Here is a 16,645-nt window from a genome sequence, read left to right as displayed (position 1 = left end):
AATTTGTGGTGTGATGATGGGATGGGATTTATGGCATGGTGTGACGATGTGACAGAGGGATGGGACATGACAATGTTCAGGACATTGAGGACCTCCACTTCACCTTTCATCCTCAGCCAAATGTGTCCTGCTCCGTGAAATGAAAGCTGTTGCCCCTGGACAAGGCAGCTGGCTTTCCAGATTCAGTTCAGGTCCCAGCCAGAAAGTTAACTCAGGAACCATTCCAAAAAAACCCTCTTGGGCCACATTTCCTACAGTGATCCTATCAGGCTTTAAAGGCCCAAAACAAGAAGAACCATTTTTCTGCAGCCTGGCAATAATTTAGGGCTCCCACTCATCCAAGATGCTCATTTTTCCCCCAGATCCCAGGGACGTCATTGGGTTTTGAGGGCCCTTTAAACAGCAGCAGCAGCTGCTCAGGGAAAAACATCTGGAATAAAATATACCGAGGGTCCCAAAGTCGAAAAGATCTCTGCAAAGGTAATGAGGAATACATAGCCACAGACGTTGGCTGTATGGAGTACTGTGCTGCTGAAACACACGATACTGCTCCCTGCAAAGGAGCTTTAACAAAGGCTCGTGTCTGAAGCTAAACCTGTCTTGGACTCTCACGGCTGTCACATATGCCTCCTCTTGCACATGTGGGACAACTGCGATTGTTCACACTGCTGTGTGACCCGTTTCCCCATGAAGACCCCAGGCAGCACTACTGACTCTGAACAAACCTCATCCGTAATTGGGCTTTTCTCTTGCAGTGCAGGACATCTTTAATTAATCTGCTACTGTTTATGCGTGCTATTCCCATCAGAGCTCACTCACAGTGCACAGACATCATGTGGCACATCTGATACTCTCCAAATACGTGGTGTCAGTTATGCCGTACAATGCTGAGTGCCTGGTGTATAATTACTGCACATCAAATGCATTCCACTGACGAGCAAATCAGGGCATGGCATGCTGGGCTGGACCAAACCCAGCCATTTCTGTCCTGTCTCATGAACTGTTGCTGGTGGCCACAGCAGCACTTGTCTGGATCACACACTTTCAAATAAAATGCAGCTGAGACCGTCAGGCAGCTGCTATGTATAAGCATGAGGTCTGACAGGTCACACCTGAGTGCCGTGTCGAATGAAGACCCAACACAGTGAATTCAAAACACGTGGCACAACGCACAACGCAGTTGCTGTGCTCTAGGAAGTCATCAGGCACCAACCTCAGCCATGATAAACTGATGTACGTCCACAGCAACTATACGTACCAACTCAGCTAACTCATTTTTCTTTCTGCGTAAGCTAAGTCACACTCCCTTCCATTTATACCAACAACCTCCAGCTCAGTGCTTTCAGATTAAAGGACAGATACACCTATGCCATTACACAGTATCAAACTGCAAGTTTTATTACTAATATCACCAGATATCAAATCCAGACACCTGTGAGGACACTGCTAAATCCATCGTCAATCTACAGTGCAGTCTGGCAGTCAGAGCAGTTGTCCTCAGGATGTACCAAGAACAAAGTGTGCAATTCAGGAGGCTCCAAACCCTGCTATTTTCAGCAGCATTTAGTGCATACCTCTGCCTGACATTTGCCAGCACTGATATCCTTCTGTTGTCACCTGTCACTGGTAGGACAAAGTCTCTGCTTGCACTGAGCAGCATCCTGGCTCTGAAACAAAAGATAGCTGAGCACTGCTTTATGACTCTTAATGCTAAGTAAAAGCAGATCTAGTTCTCCATTTTCAAGACTGCTAAAGCACTAAGTGGATACAAGAGCACAGGAAAGAAGATAAAAGAGCAGAGCAAACCTTGCCAGCACATAAAAGGGAGGGTATAGCACAGCCTAAATCTCCTGCAGTTTTGCCACGGAAGAATCTGCAAGGATAACCCCCAAAAGGCCTGATGGTCCTCCCAGTGCAAGGGCAACACTATGAAAAGAGAAGTAGCTTCTCTCTTCCTTGTCTTTCTCCAAGCTCTACCTTTCCCACCCCAGGCTCCAAGAGCAAATAGATCAAAATTAAATATGGTTGAGAGCTCAGCTGTCTGGGCTCAACTCTCCCCCCCAATAGCCGAGGATAACCTCCAAACTTGGCATTACATAGCTTAACCAAGATGGATAGCGAAGTGGTTCGTATTGACCATATCACTGTTCACCCAGTTGTACCATGGCACCTGAAGCACCGATAGCTACTCCAGAGTAATGCTTCACTTGGCACAATAACCCTGATCACTTCCCAAAGATGCTTCTTTTTAGCCTGGAGTACTTTCTTATCCCAGTGAAAGAATCCCTGACTCATGGGGCCGAGCATTGCTGGCTTTTACACCTGAGCAGTCTCTCCTGTCTCAGGCGTACAGCATGGGCAAACACCAGCAGGGTTTTCCTGTTCATCACCCCAGCTTCATGCATATCTCTGCACATGAGAAGAGCCTATGACGCACACCTAGAGCATGCAAGGGCACAACTATCAATCCTACTTAGCAGGACTCTGTTATTCAGCACTGGCTGGCTGCAATACCAAAGCAACCCCAAAGAGCAGCACAGAAGATCCCTAAGGACCTGGAGCCCTTTCTGAGCACAGCTCCACAACATGACTGCTGACAATTCCACGTGGGAGCTGAACTGCAACGTCCACTGCGTAACGTAACAGCAAAGGAACAGGAATGTAAGCAGTAAGCCTGAAGCATGTAAACCTTTCCTATCTGATACTTCTCAAAAGCGTCATGAAAGACAGTACGGTTTCTACACTGCATTTTCCAAGATAACCAAGTGCAGATCACTGGCAGGTCAGTGACAGCTTTAAGGGCTGTAACTTCCAAAGAAAAAGTCCAGGCAAATGATTATTCAGGTGTCTCTACCTGGTTTGGTTTGATTCAAAAAACATTAGAGGCTAAAAATGGTTTATTTAAGAGTCTATAATCTAGCTAGATTTCACAGCAAGGATCCAAAAATGGATTTGGAAAACAGAAGTACACTGATTAAAATAACAGTGATTTGGAGTTAAAAACACCACTGCGGGAAGCCTTGTGCTACAGTGCAAAAGTCATTTTCCAGGGACTGTTTTGTTGAACATCTAAAACCCAAACAGTAATCAGGCTGGAATGAGTCCCCTAGGATGAGGAAATCTCTTCTGGTAAGCTCAGACCTGAGCTTGGGAACATTCAAAGAATCATAGAATAGTTCAATTCCCAGAGCTTCAGCTGTCACACTGGATAGTCCAGCTGCCAAAACAGAATCTCTCCTGCACATCCCAGGCAGCCGGGGAGCTACAAGCCTTGTTCTCTACAAACCACTGCTTTGCAGAGCTGCCTCCCCCAGGCACCTCCTCTGACGCTGCTCACTGCAGCCCTCCCATCATCCTGACTTGAACCACCCACTCGGGCACTGGGGAACCACCAGGAACCGATGTCGCATGTTGTGCCTTAGTTACACCCAAGTCATTGAGGCTACTGGGATGAGACCCTAACCCAGCATTAAAGCACTGAGTATGTATAGGATCTGCCCCTTTATACAGCGGTGAGTCAGGTCTAGGGATGCTCAGGTCACAGTGAGGCATATTCAGCCAGTTTGGGTGGTGGAGAGCAAACCTGAGCAGCAGGAAGGATGGCCAGGAAAGCACAACACACAGGCAGAAGCAGCAGGAAAGCACAAGGATCATGCTGATGGGAACCAGGGGTGCAACACCTTCAGCTCTCCCACGCAGGCAAAATGCTGCACGAAGCCTGTCTGAGCCAGGCTTCAGCTGTAACCCAACCGAAGGCTACAGGCCAGGCATGGACATTACCTGGGGAAGGAGCTTTGTGGCAAACAGAGTTAGAACAACTGTCCATCGGATGCACACACAGATAAACAGGGCACGGCCGGCCCACAACAGCAGCCAGCCGGAGGGGACTGCAGGATGCACAGGCAGCTCAGACGCAGGCGAATTGGACAGGCAAAGCTGAACAGGCACTGCTGGAGCTGACCACCTAATGCAGAGGAGTGGGAGCCTGAGGATGTCCTTTGCATCCTTAAAACATGCAGACCGTGCTCACAGACCAGAAGCTTGCGACACAGCCTGAGCTGTACAGAAGGGACACACAGTCAACAGCTGCCGAATGGACAAACTGTTTCATAAAGCACCGCACTGCTGTTTTATTTGCTATTTGCCTGCCTTATAAAAGAGTCCAGCCTGAAAACAGGTTTTATTAGCAGTACCCTAGTGAGCGAAGGTGGCTGGCTGGAGGAAGAGACAAACTCGAACGGGCAGTTGCAGCCAGCAAGTCTGCAACTGACCCTGGAGCACCAACTCCAGAGAAGCAGCAGAGCCACCAGCATCTGGACACCAGGATGCAATGCTTATGTTAAAGGAAAAAGAGTGAGACTGCCAACCAAGAGATGAGGGGAACTACTAGCTGCCAAAAGACATTAATATTTAAAGCAAAGGGAACAGAAGTGACCGAATGCAAGAGCGATTCGACTCTTGCCATGCTGTCTGCTTGAGGAGGCTGTGCTGGCTGATAGACGCCCCAGTCGGCACCAACACCAGTGATGCTGGTGCTGGGGACTGCATTTTGGCCCACTCATCCCCCAGCTGAGCCCCTTCAGAGACAACCTGGGGGGCGCTTAACACCTTCTGCACCATGCCAACCAACCTCATGGCTGCACGCGGCTGTACTGAAATGGGTACCCTCTGCCTGCCCCGGGGGTGGGAGTGCTGGAACAGTCCCTGTGAGGCTACAGACCAGCATCTCCAGAAGCCCACAATGGGGATTTGCAATCACTGCAGCACCCTGAAGTGCCTATGCACAGTGTGCTGCCCATGCACAGTGTGCTGACTCTGCAGCACGGTAATTCATAGCACAAGATGCACCAGCACCGCAATAAACCCTGCGCCAACCTCAGCAGGAGAGATCAGCAGGACTCAGGAACGCCACCCAGGCAATAAAAGCCTTTCCTAAAAGCGTCATGAGTGCCCTCTAAACGAACAGCCCTCCCTCGCCCAGCTCCAGAGATCAGTGCATCTCACAACTCTTGTTTAACAGCCTGCAAACATTTCCCCAGGATCAGTGCTGCCCACATGTGCAACAGCTCCTGTCTGTCCTTAGCCCCTGTGACACAGAGACCAGCAGTCCTGACAGGTAGGATGCTTTGCAACACACCTGAAAGGGACATGGGTCAGGTGAACTCTCTGAAAATAATGTTTTTTAACTAATTCTAGCTTTGATAAAATAGAATTAGGTTTTATAGAGTCCTTAAAAAGAAAAGGAATCCCTTCTCACCTACCTACGCATCTCCAAGATTATCCCTAGAAAGACTCTCAAGAAGAAAATTAAAAGTTTCCTTCAACGAAGCACCTCAGGAATACCAGTGCATAAAAAATTCCACTTATTACACAGCTCTATAAGTAAGAAAAACGAGGATAGGACACAATGCTTTTTCCTCCCCATCACTAAAATATCACTAAAATATTTTGCCTAATGACTGAACTTTTGGATGAGGCTGGCAGCCCTGGATGAGGAAGTTTTCCAGCAGCAGCACAGTGCAACGTACCACAAGTCAGGGCTCTTCCTTTTCAGACTATTTCAATGAAACTTTGCAGTTTCTCATCTGCTTCCAAAGAGACAGAGTAACTCAGGACACAGATGCCCCAGAATATATATAAGCCTTAGAACAGGCAGTGCCTTGGCAAAAACCGCTTTAAAAACAGAGCTCTCTAAGCAGGGGAACCAACAGACTCTGCTTCAGTCCCTGGGCATTCACAGAAACACCTTCAGCAAATATTTTGAAGTATATTTTCCAAGCTTTCTCTCTGTACCACACTGATCTTTTCTGGGAAGGGATATGGCTGGCTCTGTCTTCAAAAGAAGTTGCACCCACAGCCCTGGGCTATGAACTTCAGCACATCTCCCCATCACACCCTCGGGAGTCCAGCCCTGATCTCAAAGAGCTGTGGGTTTAGGCAGTGCCCTACCTGCAACAGTGTCACGCAGGATTTGCCCGCTCTTTGGTTTTGCAGCAAAGCTGCAGGCAGAAGGCTCTCTGGATTCAAGTGCTCCTGCCTCTGACCTTGACAGGACACAGCATGGCCTCAGGCTCGTCTTTCTGCAGGGACATGATGTGAGATCAAGGCCACCACTGTAGCTGTTTTGCAAAAATCATGGTGAAAAGCAGCATGTTGGTGTCTAATAGTAATTTTTGTGATTTTTCTGATTATTTCTTTTTTTAATTCTGTTGCAAAATCCCCATGTGCTAGGAGGGAGAGAAGCACATGCAAGACCCAGGGTGGCTTTGCACTGAAGAGGAGCAGAGGATTTCCATGTATCTCCATGCAAAGAAAGGAGTGATGCCACTTGGCAAGGCAGCAAGTAAAGGTTTGGCTCTGCCAGGGCACAAACCCACCAGCCTCACGTAGGTCAGCAAGCAACCATTTATTGCAGCCACAGCAATTCCTGATGGCCATGTCATGTCCAATCCCCCTTCCACCAGCTACACACTGCAGTACCATGCTCACAATACTACAGATAGCTCGGACATGTACGTGCCAGAGGTCAACTGCACACAGCATGGTATCACCCTGGACAAACCTGGTGATGAGAGAGAGGCAGCAGAGCATCCCCAAAACATGCTTCTAATTTGCTACCAAATTACAACTCCATATCCTAAGGATTCAATTTGCTACAGTGGAAACAAGCTTTTTTTAAAGGCACAAATTCAAGTTTGGCTTTGGACCTAAATCTCAGTTTTCAAGCACTGAACGCATCTCCTGTAGCAGCCACTGTCATTCAGCACACTCAGGGAAACCATTCACTGCACAAATCTGATGTTAGTGCCTTGGTTGAAACTCTTGGGACAGAGATGCATTTTGGTGGTGCAGACAGTCCATTTCTGACAATGTCACTTCATTTTCTTCTCCTTCAACGGCTTTCTGCCACCTCCCAGATGTTCCCCCCACCTGTAATAAAACCTTCAGTGCTACAAACACAGAAATTTCTCCTGCCTGTAGCTATTCCACTTTTAAGTGCCCCTCAGCTGCCCTGCACCCCTGATGCTACCAACATTCTCCCAACCAGCCATCTACAAACTCTGCCTGACCTGAGAACTGGAGTGCCCCTCAGCTGCCCTGCACCCCTGATGCTACCGACATTCTCCCAACCAGCCATCTACAAACTCTGCCTGACCTGAGAACTGGCATTAGGGCAGGGAGTGGAGGGCAGGGGCAGCTGCCACCAGATCCACCCTCAATGGCCAGCCTGTCACCTCCACACTGTGAGGGGACATGTTCCTCAGCGTGACAGCATGGTCAGCATGCTGTCCCACACCCTATCTGCTTCCCATCTCAGCATGAGCACAGATTCAGCCTTTCTTCCAATCCTGAAAGAACGTGTTTTTCTCCCTTTTTTTTTTTTTTTTTTTTTTTTTTTGAGTGAACAAGAAGCTACAAGCAAGTATTTGGCCTTCACAACAAATGGGCTGCAGCCAAACTCTGCCATATGTTCCAGCTAATACATGTGGGCTTTGCTTCCCAACCAAGAAAGGAAAAAAGGACATTTATGAGCTAGGATTCAGCAGGAGCATGTGGGAAGGAAAGGGTGGGGAGGGGATACTATTTTTGTTGCTATAATTATTTGGTGGCCAAATCCCTGACCCTTGACGTCAGCTCTGGAGGGTCTGTTTAACTGACCAGTTGTCATGGAAAGGAGAAGGACTGGTTGGGAGGTACAGGCTGATGAGGAACAGCTCTTTGCTGCCTGAACCCACCCACAGGCAGACCCCCTGCCTACATTAGTCATCACCAGCTCATGGCCAAGAAATAAAAATGTCAATACCTTATTGCCGATACGTTGGCTGGAAACAAAAGCATCCAGGGAACTTTGCACCCTCCATCCTGCCATTGGTTACTGTTAAAAAGCACAGGCCAAATCCTGATCTCAGTTTCCCCAGGGTAAAAGCAGAGAAACTCCACAGCCCTCAGCTGGGTCACTCCGGGTTCACATCGATTTATCCAGACTCAGCCTGGCCTTAGTCCAGACTACACACATGGAAACATGCCATGTGCAGAGTACAGGGGTCCCTACTCCTCAGGAACAAACCCAATCACAATGACTAATTCCTACCACCTCCAAAGGAAAAAACTAAGATAAATAACCCCCAAATCCCTTGCTCCAGATGTCAAGCACTGCCTTGAGCCCAGAGTCCTGCTAACAAGGCTCCTGTAACGCTCAGGAGGGTTAGCAGCAAATGGCTCAGTTGCTGACACGATGGTTTCTCATTACTGCCCATGCCATCCATGATGAAATCACCATTTGTACGAGGAAACGGGAATAATCCTTGTTGAAACCTCAGCCACAGCTCTTGAGTACTGGGCATAAGTTTGCTTAGCAGGGCTAAATTGCATTGCTCATTCACATGCAGTTCATTATCAGCTGCCATTAGTTATTCCCATGGCCAAGGACAACAAAAGGACTCGGCAGAAGCCAGGGCAGAGCTCACTGGGATGTATGGATGAGATTTAACAGGCAGTGAAAAAAGCCATTTAACAAATCCCAGTGCAATGCAGCACATGGACAGGGCAGTTCAGCAGCAAGGCTCTGCCAAGGAGCAGTCGGCGAAGGAAGCCACTATGAGATGAGTGAAGAGCAAGGTGCAAAAAGCATGAGAAACTAAGGAGATAAAAGAACAGAGAAGGGGCAGGTTCCCAGCTTACAGCACAGCAGCAGGAGTCTGTTCTCCAAAGCCAGGGGCTCTCCTGCGCTCTCCGTGCCCCGTTTGCCCAAGTTGGGGCATTAACCTAGCCCATGCACTGGGATGCCTTCAGATCAAGGCCTCAAAAGATCCAAAGAAACCATGTGAGTCGCACCACTGTCTTCTCCATAATCCAAGCCACGGCACCAGGGATTGCTAAGAAATAAGGAGAATCCAGGCTTACCTCTTTTTGTCCAAAAGATTGAGAAAATTTGCAGGCTGGGACCTGCTGCCAGTATATTATGCCCTGGCATGACTGCATAGCTATGAGGTGAGAAAGAGGAACTTGGCAAGACAAAAAGGTGGCCCTGGCCATCAAATGGCTGATTACCAGCCTGTATGAAATGAGCTTAGCGGGTCTAAGACCAATTTGTGCTAACTGGTTGTATCCTGATTTGCAGTGGTGCCTAGCAGGGCTGTGCTAATTTACTATCAATTGAAATGATGTAGAATTCCACAAACATCACAGCTTTTCTTTTGGATTTGCTCTATTTGAAGAAAAAAAAAAAAAAAAAAAAAAAAAAAAAAACCACAGCAGAAAGTCTCCACAACCATCTAGTCTAACTTTTAGTACAGCACCAGCCTGGAGTCAAGTCCGAAAAGTGAAGACTGAGTCTCTTATGAAGACTGCAGGGGAATCCAGTGTATTTCCTGGTACACTGGTTTCAACAGCTAGCTCACCTTCACCACAAAAACGTATGCCTAGTCTGCATTCGGTAGTGTCAGTATTGTACCACTGGTGCATTCGGTAGTGTCAGTATTGTACCACTGGGTCACGTCCTTCCCTCTCTGATAATACTTTCAACCCAAAATGAAACATTTCAGAAAAATTTAATTTTAAGTGGTAGCAATAACAGGGGCAGGGGCAGTTGGGTCAGTATCCTGGGTTTAGGGCAGGATATTTAGCCCAGCCCTAAACCCAGGACATTGACCCAACCATCAAGACTCAGAGTTTTCCATCCCATAAACTGAGTTTATTTTTGTCTACGTAATTTTAACTTTCTGAGCACTAACATTTACCCTCTGGTGAGGATGAGGAATGCTCTCTCAGAAAATCTAAATAAAGAGACGTTCCAAGAGATTAGTTCTGGGATCTATTTATTTATCCAGTATCTGAGTAATACCAATCCTCAAGATCAAAGATAAATAAACACCGCTAATAGTAATAATCCAAATAATACCGATTATCTGACAGCTTTATTACAGGTCTTTGTCTGGGATGTGTCATATAAATCCTGTGAAAACAAGACCAACTGACCAGGCAGACCTTGCAGGACAGGTGGTGGCTGTGGTGAGAAATAGCCTCAGTAGGCTGCTCCCACAGAGACATTTAAGTAGTGGAGTTTTGCACCTTATTCTGTGTCAAGATGCCAGAAGTGAAATCACCACCTTGCCCCCAAAGGCTGCAGTTCACCCCAGGACAGGACCCTATTATCTGCTTAAGTCCATGCAGCGTTGCTGCATGAAGCAAGAGAGAACATAACATTCACAGAAAATACCAGCCCTTGAGTGAAACAAACCAAACTCCCAAACTATATTGGTGTGAATCCAGAGTTACTCCACAATCCCTAGGCAGGTAATCCAGACACCTGTGAAGGAGGCAAAATACTCTGTCCCAGTGCAACAGCACAGAGGTGGGCAGCAGCAGTGAGTAGTTACTCAGGGTTGAAAGAATTTGGTGATGTCTTAACAGTCACCCTGAGCTCTGCTACAGGCGCTCAGAGACAGACACCCAAGAGTGGCTGATGGTAAGGCTCACATAAGCACTGGCAGAAGACAGAACAATCCCTCCGGAGTGGTCAGGGGCCTGGTTTTACATTCACAAGTCTCCTCCCTTGAGTTTGGATTCTCATAAATAGGGAGTTTTCAAAGGCAGAACTGGAGTAGAGCAGTAATTTGTATCACAAAGGTTCTGAAGTTTGGGCTAACAGGTTTCTGGTGGTTGTTTTTGTTCTCCTATGGTCTTTTATCAAGTCTGGGTTTTTTTCCTCCTGCGGTCTTTTATCAAGTCATTATTGTGTCTGTGTTGTATTTCAGAAATCTCGGTGCAGGTGGGCAGGACAGCATGGAGCAACCCAAGGACACGCTTCCACCAACACCTCCAGCACTGCCCCATCAGCTGCAGCGCCCGAGACCCAGCAGAGCAGAACACTGCAAAGTCAAAGTTCTCCCAAAACAAGCCCACTAGAAAGATTAAGTTGCTTGTATAAAGTTTATGTGACTAAAAAAGATTTTTAAAAAAACAGCTTTAAAGAACAAATAAACAGCCTCTCCTACAACTATTATTTTATGCTTGCAACACATGAAATCATGATGATAACGGAACTGACGCATATCTCTGACACAGCAAGGGGGAACAGAGTAAGCCAGATACAGCCAGACACTTGCACCTTTTGCTCCACTTGACATCTGACGTTACTAAGAGGGGAGAAATGCCCTATGTGCTGGAGACTTGCTTTATTTGTTGTTTTAAACCCAAGCACAGCCTAAAAGGCTTTTTCTCATCCAGATCCAAGGCTGGTTACAGACTACATACCCACGACTCCTGCCACGCTTCACTGGTGTGCAACGGGGCATGCAGGCAAGTGGGAAGACAAGACCATTGCTAGTCAGCATTTACAAAACCCGAGCAAGCCCTCAGTAACAGCACACCAATACACAAGAAAATGAAAATGGGCTATAGTGATCAACCCAGAAAACGGGCCAGGGGATGCTGTGGCTGCAAACAAGATGAGACGAGGAAAAACAGACCTCGAGGGAAGGGTTAGTAGGGTCGAAGAGAAGCAAAACCTGGTTTTGTAATTGATACAGTGACCAGCTTTTCCAGGTTACTTGTTATTTTTGGACCAAGCTGACTTCCAGGAGTCAGTACAGCAACTGGAAGCAATGTTCTGTCACAGGGTTCGTGGCAGACCATCCACAGCCAGCTCCAACACGGCTACTGAATCAGCAGCTTGCGGCCAGCACATGCTCTAACAGTGTACGTTGTCTCCTCCCCTGGCTCTCAGAGACAGAAAACTCCCCAAAAGGTGGAGGTTAGAAACATCATGGCCTGCAGGCTAGGTTTTAAGAGAAACAAGATGACTAAGGCAACAAAGCAAGGATGATGTGATTAATAAAATATTTAAGAGGGCAAAGAGATCCCCACCACACCTGCCTGCCAAGCCTAGCGGGTATTTCATTTACAAAGACCAAGCAGCCAGCATGCAGCAGAGAGCTACCAGCATAAGGGAAAGTGCCCTTCTGCCCATGGGACATGACATCAGAAACCCATGGAAGGACCTTTCTCTATGGGCTGGAGAGCCCCCTAGCCCACTACATGCACTATAAGCGTTAAATCTCATGTTCTCATCACCTTCTCTGTTTCCACATCTTCTCAAAACTCATCCCATTCTAACTGCCTCAGGTATCTGTACCCAGTGTACCTTTAAATTACCTGAAAACACGACCTACCCTTGCAAAAGGAGTCTTCCTACTTAAAATATGCAAATATGCATTTGGAAGCTGCAAGAAGACTTGCGAGCACATTTACACTTGGGCTGCTTGTTCAATGCAATTTATCTACCATTTCTTTAGAGACTAACGTCATCCTCAGAGGCCTGATCCAAAACCTGAAGTCCACAGAAAACTTCAGCTGAACCCACAAGCTGTCCCAGTCCTGCAGTGCACCACAGCCTCCCCTCACACCATGCTGGAGTCACCAAACACACTGTTCACATCTGTGAAACAGAACCAGTTTCTATTTCAGAAAAGTACAGAGAAAAAAAAATAAAACTAGGAAATAATTTAGGGAACACAGACAGGATGACATGGGTTTAGAGGCAGATGGGACATGTTCTTATAGAGGGATACCATCAGTATTTCACTTAACCACATCATCACCTCCCTGTGCTCCATGCAGAAGTACCCCGAGCATCTATCTGCTCAGCAGCAGCAGCAACACAGCTCAGGGCAGCCACTGCCACGGTCCAGCAGGCAGAAAAGGGTGTCCCAAACCTCCAGTTCTAACACAGTTTTCCACCAATTCACCGCAGAGACCAATTCATGTCACCACGACTGGGTCAGGCTGTGCCAGCACTCGCTCTGCAGCAAGAGCCCGCAGGCGGTGGGAGACCCCAGCCTGCTCCCAGGATGCACAGGTTGGCTCCGCTCACCCAAGAGCAGCGGGGGCACACACAGTGCTGGCCAACGCTGCCTGTGCATCTGTCCAGCAGGGCTAAAAGCCTTTGCTTTGCATACCCCACAGGAGTGTTGCAAGGATTAGCTCATGTATATTCAGCACCGTTTTTCAAAGCACTGCACAAAAGCCAAACCTTTCTTTTTTCTTTTTTTTTTTTTCTCCCCTGTTCCTTGCTCTGTCACTCCCTCCTGAAGGGATGTGTTTCTCCCCTCCTGAGAAACAAACAAGCACAAGGTCAGCAGCAGTGGGAGTGGGGAAGTACATTCCAGGCTGCTCCTCCTCTCTCAAACCAAATGCCACCAAACCCTGCCATGTGTCCAGCCCCACCAGCACCTTGCACAAGTGCCCAGCACCCAGACCTCCCCATGCAGCCTGGGGAGGACCAGGCAGGACACACTGCAGGATGTTTAACCTCATCTCACTTTTTTGTTTCAAGAAGCAAAACAGGGGAGTCAAACTGCCACCCCTGGAGCCATGCAGCCTGCCCACACCCCCACAGCAAGGTGCCGGGGTCTCTGCGCAAGTCCCACTTTGCAGCCGCCCTTCTCAGACGAAACATCGAGCAGATGCTGCAGCCGAGGTCTCCCTGGAGGGTGAGTGTATGGATGCATCCCAAGCCTTGGGGAACATGCCAAAGCCTTGGCACTCAGCCTTGGCATGAGGGGATGGTTCACATCCGAGTGTATGCAAGTGCTAGGCATTAGACCTCCTGTTTTGTGCAAGTGCAGGCAAATCTGATGTGGGGCATTTTCTTCTGCGCACAGACTTGTTGAGCCAGATCAAAAGAGCAGTCCTGGGAGCAGAGCTCAGGAGCAGGCAGCAGCAAGGTGAGCACATGGACAAACCACTACAGGCTGCTCTGCAGGACAAAGCTGATCAGAGTCCTGCTCACAAAACCCAAAAGTGTCAGAAAGGATTAAAAAAAAAAAAAAAAAAAGGTATTAAAAACATAAACAGCTCTATTCAAAGAGCACCCTCCCTCAGCTAGAGGGCCCGAAACCTGAAAAAAGACTGTTTTCAGCACATTGCTTTGATAAGTCTACAATGCATTCTTACATGAGGAAAGTAAAAACCTCAGACCCAGTAGAAGCAGAAATGGAAGAACAGACCACATCCCAAAAGTATCTGAATTTTTGTATATCGATTTTACTGAAATGGGGGACAAAAAAAAATTTCCCTAATTCAGAGAAAAGTTTTTTGATGAGCTTGACATGAGCAAACCTTTGCGACTCTAGGAAAGGCTTTGAGTTCAGGAGAAGAAATCACTTAGGTTTTTTAGCATGACAAATTTAGTGTCACTTCCCACACATGCTAACATTACATAGAGCATCCTTTAGGAACGCTGGAAAATTCTGCCAGCTTCACTGGGATCACATACAAACCAAGTTATAGTCTCAGTTCCCTCCCAGGATTTCTTTCCGGAACCCTATGCAGTACATGGACACCAGAGTTTAAGCCAATGCAGTTCTAGCCCCTGATGTGTAAAACTGACATTAAGGCAATGGCAGAAAAGTACTAAAAAAGCAACATAGCTACGATTTTCCAGAAGGTTTTAAAATGCAGTAGCTGATGACTTGCTTCATTGATCTGCTACTATGTAGACATTGATTGCACCACAGGCACTGCCCAGGACAGATGTTTGCTTCTCCAACTAGAAATGGATTTCAGCAGAATCACCCTCCCCATGCTCTGCTGTACAGGTCTTCACCTATTAAGTTGCCTATAGCAACTAAAAGGCTATGAATGTGCTCAAATAAAGCAGAAATCCAGAGGGAAATGTTCCAGAAATGTTTTAAACATTCAGCTTGGCATGAAATAAAATTCCCACAGTTTCTGTCCTTACTAGTTATGAACAGGAAGACTTACTACAGGTACTTGGCTTGAGAAAGCACAAGTCTTGAACTACAAGAAAAATACCATTAACTATCCTGGCGTGGGTTGGGGGTTTTCTGTTGTTGTTTTTCCTTCTTTTTGGCAAGGAAGTTCAAAGAATAATACCATTTTCCTCAGGGAAGGTAACAGCTACAAGGCAGAAGTTACCAGGCTAAGAGGATGATACTCAAGATGTCAGTGGCTGCTAAATAGCGCCTGTCCAGTGTTACGCAAAGTATTTCATATCGTTCAACAGCACAAAGGCCATCAGATCCCAGCAGCAGAGGTTATATATCGCCCAGTTTGCACACACTCCCAGCTCCGGGAATACACCATCAGTCCAGTTTGCCTGAAACACGTCTGGCAGAGGGCACTGGGGTGTTACTGGGGGCTCTTCTCTGCAAACTTCAGGCAGACCATTTTCAGAATTATACAACGTTTACACTAAATGACAAACAACATCCCTGCCCCAAAACAAAACAAAACGTAGGAAAAGCAAAGGTGAGCCAAGGCTGGACAGAGTCCGTGTTGCCATCCGGGATGCTCCAGGCCACGGCCACCCCCAGCCCGCATCAGTGAGGACGGTGGGGGGGACTCATCCCCGGGCAGCCTGAGCGGGCTGGGGCGCGGGGCGCACCCGGGGTGTTTTGGGAGGACAGAAGAGAGGGCAGCGCCGGGGAGGGGGCGGTCAGCAGGGCCGGGGCGGGGGGCAGCCCTGCGGGGGGCGGCCGGTGCCTACCTGGATGTAGGCGCGCTGCAGGTAGCTGTAGGGCACCCTGCGCTGGAAGTCGGCGCGCACCTCCTCGGCGGCGCGGTGGCGGGAGGCGGCTCCCAGGCGCGGCTCCTCGCAGCGCCGCACGCAGCCGGCGCGCCGCAGCACCGAGCCGAAGAAGGGCAGGTCACCGGCGGAGCCCGGCCCCGGCGCCGCCAACCGCACCTGCCCGCGGCAGCGCCGCCGGCACCGCAACCGCGCGGCCCGCAGCTCCCGCCGGCTGCGCAGCGCCCGCTCCAGGCACCGCGCCGCGCCCGCGAAGTCGCCGCCGTAGTACGCCTCCACGCCGCCGGCGTACAGCGCGTCGAAGGGCTCCAGCGGGCCGCCCTCCCCCGCGCACCCGCCGCCCGCCCGGCACGCCGCCGGCAGCAGCAGCGGCAGCAGCAGCGGCAGCAGCAGCGGGGCCGCCCAGGGCCGGCTCCCCGATGCCATGCCCGCCGCACCGGCGGTCCGCGCGATGGGGAGCGGGGGGTCCGGTGCAACGGGGGTGCCGGCCACCGTGTGGCGGGGCTCGGTGCGATGGGGTCCGGGGGTCCGCGCAACGAGTTTCGATGTAGTGGGATCCGGGGGTCCGTGCAGCGGGGCGGTAGAGCCGGGGGGGGGGGGTGGGGGTGGTCCGCGCAGTGAAAGCCAGGCACCGCGCAGCAGATCTCGGTGCAGCGAGGGGCTCCGGTACGGCTCTGTCCGCGGCGGTGGCGGGGCCCGGCCCTGTGCCGCCCTCCCGCGCCGCCGGCACCTCTTAAAGGGCCCTGCGCCGCCGGCCCGCCCCGCCCGCCCGGCCCCGGCCCGGCCCCGGCCCCCCCGCAGCGGTGCCGCGCAGGGGGCGCAGCCAGCGGCCGGGCGCCGCTCGGAGCATCCCCGCTCCGCCGCATCCCCGCGGCCTCGGGGGTTTTCAGTGACGTCGTGAAATTTAAATCGCCCCGGGACAGTGTAAGCGGCAGCCGCCGCCGCCTTTCCTCCCGCTTCTCCCTCCCGTGCCCCGCAGCTACTCCTGCCGCCCCACGTCCCCGCGGCTGGCGTCGATATCCGCAGGATGCTTTTTGTGTCCCTCTGCGAGTATGTTGCTTGGAGCCATTTTTCGCTGGGTTCCCACCCCCCGCC

At 49.7% G+C, this 16,645-nt stretch overlaps 1 protein-coding gene across 2 annotated transcripts in view; it reads right to left on the bottom strand.

Moving 5' to 3' along the window:
* The window catches only part of P3H2 (prolyl 3-hydroxylase 2), a 75,195-nt gene extending 58,908 nt beyond the window's left edge, over window positions 1-16,287 (bottom strand). Inside the window, exon 1 of one of the 2 annotated variants that reach the window (XM_055723710.1) lies at window positions 15,512-16,287. In XM_055723710.1, coding sequence (XP_055579685.1) covers window positions 15,512-15,976 — 465 coding nt within the window. In that variant the 5' untranslated portion in view covers window positions 15,977-16,287. The remainder of the gene's footprint in view (window positions 1-15,511) is intronic. The other variant, XM_005443637.3, reaches the window with a different exon arrangement.
* Between the last annotated feature and the right edge of the window lie 358 nt (window positions 16,288-16,645).

The sequence above is a fragment of the Falco cherrug genome, chromosome 11, assembly GCF_023634085.1.
Source record: "Falco cherrug isolate bFalChe1 chromosome 11, bFalChe1.pri, whole genome shotgun sequence".
Lineage (NCBI taxonomy): Eukaryota > Metazoa > Chordata > Aves > Falconiformes > Falconidae > Falco > Falco cherrug.
The sequence above is the reverse complement of the archived record's forward strand: the minus strand, read 5'-3'. Positions and strand labels throughout refer to the sequence as shown.